The sequence below is a fragment of the Dendropsophus ebraccatus genome, chromosome 8, assembly GCF_027789765.1.
Source record: "Dendropsophus ebraccatus isolate aDenEbr1 chromosome 8, aDenEbr1.pat, whole genome shotgun sequence".
Lineage (NCBI taxonomy): Eukaryota > Metazoa > Chordata > Amphibia > Anura > Hylidae > Dendropsophus > Dendropsophus ebraccatus.
The window spans coordinates 31,347,812-31,356,896 of record NC_091461.1 but is presented as its reverse complement, the minus strand read 5'-3'; the positions used below and the strand labels follow the sequence as shown (position 1 = coordinate 31,356,896).

The following is a 9,085-nucleotide window of genomic DNA, read 5'->3' as shown; positions in this document are numbered from 1 at the left end:
CGCAATGGCTTCCAAACCGGGAAAGGAATCTGTTTTCCAAGTCTATTGTGGTTTCTCCAACTTTTTCATCTCGTGTCAGAGTGTCATAATCGTACACAGAGATCTTCAGATCTTTCTCTTGAGGTAAGAAGCAGCTCAGTTCATACATTCTGCAGGGACAAGGATCAGAACACGGTAATGAAAGAAAACATGTTTCGGTTACACGGGCGGAGAGGGGTTTCCAAGAGCAGGAATAGATTTAGATCTGAGACTGGGATTTCTGCTCATACGGCTTCTAGATTTATAAGATCTGCTCTTCAGCCAAACGCAAGTTTACTATATGATCCGGCAGTCTAAACAAGCAGAAGAATATGGTAAATAGGTGGCGAATGGAGATTATAACAACAATGGGAATATTGAGTGGGGCCCTGCTGGCTGCCAGGAGGTTATAATGAGTAATGTCTGCTGCTAAGCTTCAGAACGAGTAAAAAGCTTTGATCATAGTTATAATATATAGTATTGTACATTGTTCAATTCTGATAGTGGCATCTTAAAAAAAAAAATACTTAAAGGGGTACTCCGGCTGAAGTCAGAAAGTTATACAGTTTGTAAATTACTTAAATTTAAAAATCTCTAGTCTTCCAGTACATATCAGCTGCTGTATATCCTGCAGGAAGTGGTTTATTCTTTCCAGTCTGACACAGTGCTCTCTGCTGCCACCTCTGTCCATGTCAGGAACTGTCCAGAGCAGTAATGGTTTTCTATGGGATATTTGCTAATGCTCTGGACAGTTCCTGACATGGACAAAGGTGGTAGCATGATGCACAATGTCGTGCTAGAAACTGCACTTCCTGCAGAATATACAGCAGCTGATAAGTACTGGAAGATTTCAGATTTTTAAAAATAATTAAATTACAAGTCTATTTAACTTTCTATCTTTTTTGCTTTCTCAAAGTCAGCGACAGATGTTATGTAGAGGGGTGTCCTATTGACAATTACTGCAGCACACCCTAATATCAAGAAGCAGCAGTTATTGCCTATGTGGTCATAGACCTTAAAGGGAATCTAGTAATAGGTTGGGTGGTATTAACCTGCCAGTAGTTACTAACTGGACAAGGAGGCTGCACCTTTATTATGTTATTGTATTCTCTATTGGGAGGGGTAAGGAGGCTTATTTCTATGAGATCACGCCGAACCCCTTATGTCCGCCGCCTTGAGTTTAACCAATAGCATTGTGTATGAGGACCTTTAGATGATGTCTGTTTGCAAAATTATAAAATCATGTTTTACTTGTCAGCTTAAAAAGTTCGAAACCAGGCTGAGCTGCAGAATGCATGCCTGCTCTCTCCCCCACCCCTCTCTGCATGATTGGTATACCGGATTTGGCTTCTGTACATTAAATCATGCAGGGGAGCAAGATGGTGTGTATGCTGCTGCTCAGCTTAGGTTCTTTGACATTGGAGCTTGGAAAGAAAAGTACATTTTACAACTCTGCATGCAGCTATTAGCTAAATGACAAGTATTCTTTGTTTTATTTCCCACCATCACCTTAGCTATCTAATCTGTATATCAATCATCATAAAGGCTAGATATACTGTATTTATAATACAGACCTTTAATGCTATACATCATAGATAACAGCACTTTACTATGAACAGCCAGCTTTAGTCTCTAAACTGCGAGTGATTTCTCTATCTAGTGTAACCATGCAGACTGTAATTCTAAAGAAAAGGCATGGGGCCATAGGGACATGTAGAATATCTATACATACCTTCCAAAGACTGGATTTAGAGTGTTGGGTATGTAGTGATCCCGGTCCTCAATTACTTTTTTACACAAAGAAATTTTGATGTAAGGATCACACTAGAAGCAAGAAAAAACAATGTATATTTCTCATTTTTAATAAAATGTAGGAAAACCAATGGTGGAAGTGAAGGAGCACTCACCAGCCCATTACTATCCTTGGGTTGAAGATCTATTCCTCTGACTATGTAGATACGGACAATGCATTCCTGGGGTCCGCTGTCCGGCAGCTCCCGAAATTGGCGAGGAGGGGATTGGACGCTTGGGTCATCGGGGAGAGGGTAAATACGGAAAGATCCCTATAAGAAAGTGAATGGGAAAATATAAGGGGTTGAATGCGTTTCAATGCTATCATGAGGAAGTGAAAAGAAAGATGTAGATATGTATATAGATGATATATCATGTGCTATAACAGATACACATCCACTGACACATTGTAAATGAGATGGATCTTTGTTTCAGTCTGATGCTTTTTAGTACATTCTGTAGTGATCTAGCAGCATATATAGTGCAATGCATCTAAAACTACATGTCCCCAGGGTCAGCCTCACCCATTGCAGAGCAGAGTATCTTCCAGTTAAAGGGTTGTCCAGCGAAAAACTTTTTCTTTCAAATCAAGTGGTGTCAGAAAGTTATATAGATTTGTAATTTACTTCTATTAAAAAAAAAGTCTTCCTATACTTATTAGCTGCTGTGTGTCCTGCAGGAAATGTTTTATTTTCAGTCTGACACAGTGCTCTCTGCTGACATCTCTGGCAGAGACAGGAACTGTCCACAGCAGGAGAGGTTTTCTATGGGGATTCATAGAAAACCTGGCCAAGACAGGAACTGTGTCTCGAGGTGTCAGCAGAGAGCACTGTGTCAGACTGAAAATAAAACATATCCTGCAGGACATACAGTAGCTGATAAGTATAGGGGGACTTAAGAATTTTTAATAGAAGTAAATTACAAATCTATATAACTTTCTGACCCCAGTTGATTTGAAAGAAAGTTTTTCGCTGGACAACCCCTTTAACCAAGGCTCCCTAATGGATTCCAATGGTCCAGCAATATACAATTATTTGCCACCAGGATCTATTGCTTATGGGATGATCCACCGTATTAATATATGTTATGATGCATACAAATGTTCTGTATAGTTGCAGTGTGGGCCCTCAGAGTGACATTCTCTGTTTGACCCCAAGGAACACAGGCCCAAAGTTGCAGATTTAGGGGAAGGACCTTCCCACATCTTACAAGAGAATTTGTCAAAAAGGTCTTAATGGGAGTAGTCCAGCTCTGGACAGTTCCTGCTATGGACAGAGGTGGCAGCAGAGAGCACTGTGTCAGACAAGAAAGAATACACCACTTCCTGCAGGACACACAGCAGCTGATAAGTACTGGAAGATTTTTTTAAATAGAAGTCAATTACAAATCTGTATAATTTTCTGACATCTGATTTGAAAGAAAAAAAAAATTCGTTGGAGTACCCTTTTAACTACATAGCTTAGGTCACCAACATCCCTGTGATCACAAGGGTTGTAATGCAATTACTAGGATAGACGGAATTGTCCCTTCTAAAGTGCTTCCATGTCACATTTATTCTCCTGTGCAAAGAGTGCAAGAGCTTTCCAAGCTGCTAAAGTGCTGCAGACCAGAATACCTCCTCGCTCCCCCTCCCATTCCTATCCCAGCTTGATTGACAGTCAGCAGGAAGTTGAGCCTGGGACTATGCCGTGGCTAGAATCCTCCTGACACAGACCGCTTCAACAAATCGAATGTGCCACATGCTAACGTGCATTAGAATAGACATTAATGTAGGCTCAGTATTATTGGTGCTGCCTGCTTTATCACTAGAGATACGCAACTGTCCCAGGACCAGGGCTTGAGCAACCCTGCAGTTACCTGCAGTATGCAGTTAAAATGCATACTTTTAAAAAAGCTATATAAAACTTTATTAAAGAAATAAAAAAAATAAAAAAAAAAATATAAATATATATATATATATATATATATATATATATATATATATATATATATATATATATATATTATATATATACCCACATACATACACTTTTTCTGCTGGAATAACCAGTGAAGATTTTACCAATGATGAGGACTATGAACATCGTACCTTAAACTCTCCGACTACAGAAGGATCATCATTATCTTCAGATTTCCCTCTGAACAGCTTAAAGGTTTCACAAAAATCGGTCAGGCCATTAAACTCTGGAACCTCCTCCAGCTCCGTGTCATACACCTGTCATATAACAATACAAATTACACTAGGAACATTTATGCATAGTAACTACCCCATTGATTTGCATGTAAGGGATACCAAAAAAAAAAAGCTACTATCTATTATTACCACCACCTGACTATTTGTCTCCAAGCTACATTTCCCAGTATGCCTTGAGGGCCAAAGGACATCATGGCATGCTGGGAGTTATAGTTTTGCAACAGCTGAATGGCTACACGCTGTGATAACATGTATATAGATGTACAGTACATTAATTAAATAAATAGTAAACCAACAAATTTGTTACCTTTAGGGAGTCGTAGCCTTTCTGCAAATATTGGCCGCATTTTTCATGTTCTCCAATAGAGGAATAATATTTACTCCACCAATCGACAATTTCTTCTTCCTGTTGAAGAAATAGTTAAGAATGGTAAAAAGGTTGAGACTTGTCACTTTTCATGACATAGCTAGAAACCTAGCGAATGGATACTTTTGCCGGGCTAAACATCGCCACCTTCAGGTCATAATGCAAACTGCAGTTTAGTGACTATTTTGTGCAATATAAATTATAACATATAAACCCAAAGTGAAATTGTCAATTGTTCAGAAACAGGTTATATTGTTAAAATACAGAATGGTAATCTAGGTTTTAAAGTGGTTATTTCATTAGATAAGTTTCAATATACAGTATAGCTGCTGTTATATATATAAAAAAAAAAAAAAAAAAGAGCCTATGCTTACCTCTCAGCGTTCCCCTGTGCCCTCCTATGGGCCTGATATCCCCTGCTGATCTGGTCTTGGGAATGACAGCCAGCTCAGCCAATCATTGACTGAGACAAGACAGTGCCATGGCCAGCTGATCAGGGTGTCACTCCTGAGACCAGTTCGTCTCAGAAGTGGATGCGAGAGACCCATAAGAAAACACTGGAGGAGGGCAGAGAGGTGACCATAGACTTATGTTTTCCATACAAAAACAGCAATATATTAAAAGTTAAGTAATGCCAGATAACCCCTTTAACACCATGTCTACCAAAGTAGTCTGCAGCTAGACTAGCTGACCTCTAATACTACTATTATAGTTTCACCGGCTGGTGAACTCACTCTATGAGGGTACATAAGCTAATTTTTTGCAGGTTGTGACTTGTTTTTTTTTTTTTTATATACACACCTTAAGTTTTACATGTGTTTTATAAACATTAAAAGTTACATTTTATGTGGCCCTTTGTGCCTGTCAGTGTTCAGTTTGAATAGCCTGGTATCCCCATATCTTTTAACACCATGTGTAAAGTGTGATCAGTGTACAATAGGTTTGGAGTATATTAATTATGCCCTAGAATAGTCAAGACTGCACAATATTCTGCAATGATTAGTGTAGTTCGCCACCTTCTGGTTCAAAGGAATACTGCAGCTTTTAAAAATTATTTTTTTTTTTGGAGACTTTATCTGCCTGGGAGAACCTAGATACATGCAAGCCCTATTAAAAACACAATCCAAATATATTCATGCTCTGTGAAGATAATCTGTGTCCTTCTGCAGGAATCCCCCTCTCTCACCAGTTCAGAATACTCATCCATTTACTCCGGCATATACCCAGTCAGGAAAATCTAGGCATTAGCAGCAGAGAAGAATAACTTGGCCCGTCTGCTTCCACCAGAATTCCCCTCTTCCAATTAAAGACACTTGAAATCTGTTTTACGCTGGATCGTGTGTCATTAGGAGTTACTGAGCAAACACCGGAAAAATGAGCGGGCCCGCAGTGCTGCCTGTCTGCCAGATACAAAACCAGTGCATATACAAGTCAGATTTGGTTTCCTCTGCATGAATATTAATCAGGAAAACTCTTAACCAGACACCTTGGGAAAAGCTTCTCTGGTTTGCAGTATTTTGTGATCTTGGTGTATACTCACAAATGACACGGCACTGGTTACTTGGAAATTCTGCAGAATCGATCACCAGAAATTGACCTTTTGTTTAAAGAGGACCACTCCTGGCCGGTTTGTTTTATCAAATAAATCACTTATTTTTATATCTCTGTGATGTGCCGAACCACTGTTAGTGCTACTAGAAATTTATGGCTAAATAGACAACTGGGGGCGTGTCCCTACATTATCTTACACTATCCAATCAGAGCAAACAGTGCTAGACTGTGCAAAGACACACCCTCACTTGGTAACACCCAGTTGGTTATTAAATCATATATTTCTAGTAAGATTAACCAAGGAATGGCACAGAGCTATAAAAACAATTCTTCAGAACTATTATTACACAGGAAATACAAGGCTTTGCTAAAACAGACTATTCTGGAGTGTTTACAGGTTCTCAAATTTTAACATATATGCAGATGTCCCCTTTTTCTATCAAAAGCAGTGCTCTCTGCCGAGACAGGAACTGTCCAGAGCAGGGAAGGTTTTCTATGGTGATTAGCTCCTGCTCTGGACAGTTCCTGTCTCGGCCAGAGGTGGCAGCAGAAAGCACTGTGTCAGACTGGAAAGAATACACCACTTCCTGCAGGACATACAGCAGCTGATAAGTATGGAAAGACTTAAAATTTTTAAATAGAAGTAAAATACAAATCTATATAAACTCTCTCAAACCAGTTGATTTGAGAAAAAAAAAAGAAAAAAAAAAAGATTTTCGCAGAAGTACCCTTTTAATATAGTCTTCAGGTAGAGCTTTGGTAAATGACAGCACATTTATAAAGTAATCATATCATAAATTATCTTACCTTTTCCTGAAGCTTGTGTAAGATCAGTCAAAGGGAAAAATAAGTCCAAAAAAAAAAAAAAAAGTTAGTACAGAGAAAAACACACTATACAGTATATATTATTCTTCAGTATGTGCATCATGAAGCAGGAAGAGTCAATGTCACCAAGTACACACAGATTCAGAATTTAGTAAGTTATCAATTTATTACATACAAGTGCTAAAATGAACCATAATAATCAAATTATGATGCATGTATTATATGGGTGTACAGTATGCAAAATAGTCCATTACCATGTTGAATTCATTTAATATTCGCACCTCGTATGTAATAAATGTGCATTATAAATTTATATTTTCTTGAGAACCAAGCAAAAAAGAAAACTTCCCTACTACCTGCAACACCCCAATTATAAAGAATTTTAAAAAATCCGTGAAACACGCAAAATGTGCCACAAATTACAGTAGGGTCTTATATCACTTAAAAAAATACTGATAAACAAATAAGCTCTATAGCAGCTGGAGCTCCATTTTTCCTGATACAGAGCGCCACATCCCTTCATAGAGGTGTAAGTGCTGTGGCCCGGGTGCTGTATGCGGATGTTGTGGCAGCTGGTGGGCTCTGGTGTATTGGGGTAACCTTGTCATGGTGGCCAGGAGTGGCAGTACCCACCCCCAGACACACAGGCAACCGGACCTTTGGTAGAACAGTAATTAGTTGTGAGGGTGCAGGTGCGCTGCAAAGGGGGTGACAGAGTCCAGCAGTTAACCAACAGTTGATACTTCACTTAAAAAATTCTGGTAGCGGGGGTAGTGTAGGGGCCCTTGTCTATGTAGTGCAGTACCCTGCCGGGACTGTGGTGTAGATACTTGCAAGAATAACTTCTAATACTCATTATATATACTCGGCATATATGACCGCCTTCTTCTCCACCAGTTTGGAGACAGTAGGGTAGGGTAGAATGAGTCCTGGGTCTCTGTCTTTAGGTCAAGCTCCCACTGAAGATTCCCCCAAGTGCACGAGCGTTGTCAGTACGATACGTCGGCACTTAGCAGCTTTGTCTTACTGGGGGATCAGTTTTTATTCCTCTTACTGGGGGACGTTTAGGAAGATCCACTGCGTAGACAAGGGTGTATCATTCCATGGTTACCCCACTCCTAAGAGCTTAGCACTGCATACTAGTGGTCTCAGTCTCTCTCAAGGGAAAACAGGTCCTCTCTCTTTCCTGAATGCAACTAAAACTGAATAGAAAAGGAAACCCCTGTCCTGTGTCTGCACCTGTCATTGGCTAAATGCAGTCAAAGGTAAACCTTGACTCTGCAGATGTGCGAAGGGGAGAGTGAGACACCTAGTGGCTGAAGTGAAAATCACAGGTGCCAGTTCTTGGTGTGGCACCTGACAGAGGTACTTTGTGATGGGTGGGGAAAGGCTTAGTGATCCCTGTACTTGGACACTACATAAGGCATTGCATTGAGGGGAGTGTAGTTGGAAGGTGGAAGACAAGTCCCCATACAATTTATACTTAAAGGGGTTATCCAGTGCTAAAAAAACATGGCCCCTTTTCCCCCTACTGTCTCCAGTTCAGGTGCAGTTTGCAATTAAGCTCCATTTACTTTAATGGAACAGAGTTTCAAAACTGCACCCAAGCTGGAGACAACAGTAGGGGGAAAGTGGCCATGTTTTTGTAGCACTGGATAACCCCTTTAAGGCAGGTTATGAACAAGACCAGGGGTGTCACACTTGCGGCCCTCCAACTGTTGCAAAACTACGATTCCCAGTTTTGCAACAGCTGGAGGGTCTGAGTTTGACATCTGTGAACTAGACAGTTGATGAAAGATTACTGCACACTCTCTAATTCTATTCAAAGCTCAACTGTATATGTTTAACTCACAAGCGCTCTCTAGTGGTGGCTGCAGGTAGCTAGCTTTTAAATCCATGTCCATGCAGGGGATCTGGAGCTCTGTATCAGCAGGACAAAGCTCTGGCCACTAACAAGATGTAATTAATCAACACAAAATAAAAACATTAAGGAAAGAAGCTCCTTTTAAGTGGGCAGCAGATGTAAAACTTTAAAATGTATATTTTTTAAGTGATATATTTTATTAAAACTATGAAGATTTTGGAGAGATTAATCTAAATTTAACTACTTAAACATGATAATAAAATAAAGAAAAATTATTTTTTGTTTGTAACGTAGACAAACCAACAATCTCTTATAAAGTCTCTCCAAAATCTCTTCCCCACAGAATCCCAAGCAGTGGCCCTGTGAACCCATAGATCACCCATCAGTGCATCTTTCTCACGATATACATACATGCACTGTGGTTGCAGAGGTCATTTTTCCGACTGCGGTTGACATGCTGCTTAACAGCTGGAAA

General features: G+C 39.8%; 1 protein-coding gene across 1 annotated transcript in view; it reads right to left on the bottom strand.

The window, feature by feature from the left end:
• Positions 1 to 9,085, bottom strand: part of MYOF (myoferlin) — a 70,541-nt gene that overhangs the window by 16,895 nt on the left and 44,561 nt on the right. The window contains exons 36-41 of the mRNA XM_069980105.1: positions 6,729 to 6,740; positions 4,311 to 4,409; positions 3,899 to 4,024; positions 1,926 to 2,081; positions 1,751 to 1,842; positions 1 to 149 (exon numbers count right to left, since the gene is read on the bottom strand). The exon at positions 1 to 149 is cut by the window's left edge and continues 22 nt beyond it. Coding sequence (XP_069836206.1) covers positions 1 to 149; positions 1,751 to 1,842; positions 1,926 to 2,081; positions 3,899 to 4,024; positions 4,311 to 4,409; positions 6,729 to 6,740 — 634 coding nt within the window. The remainder of the gene's footprint in view (positions 150 to 1,750; positions 1,843 to 1,925; positions 2,082 to 3,898; positions 4,025 to 4,310; positions 4,410 to 6,728; positions 6,741 to 9,085) is intronic.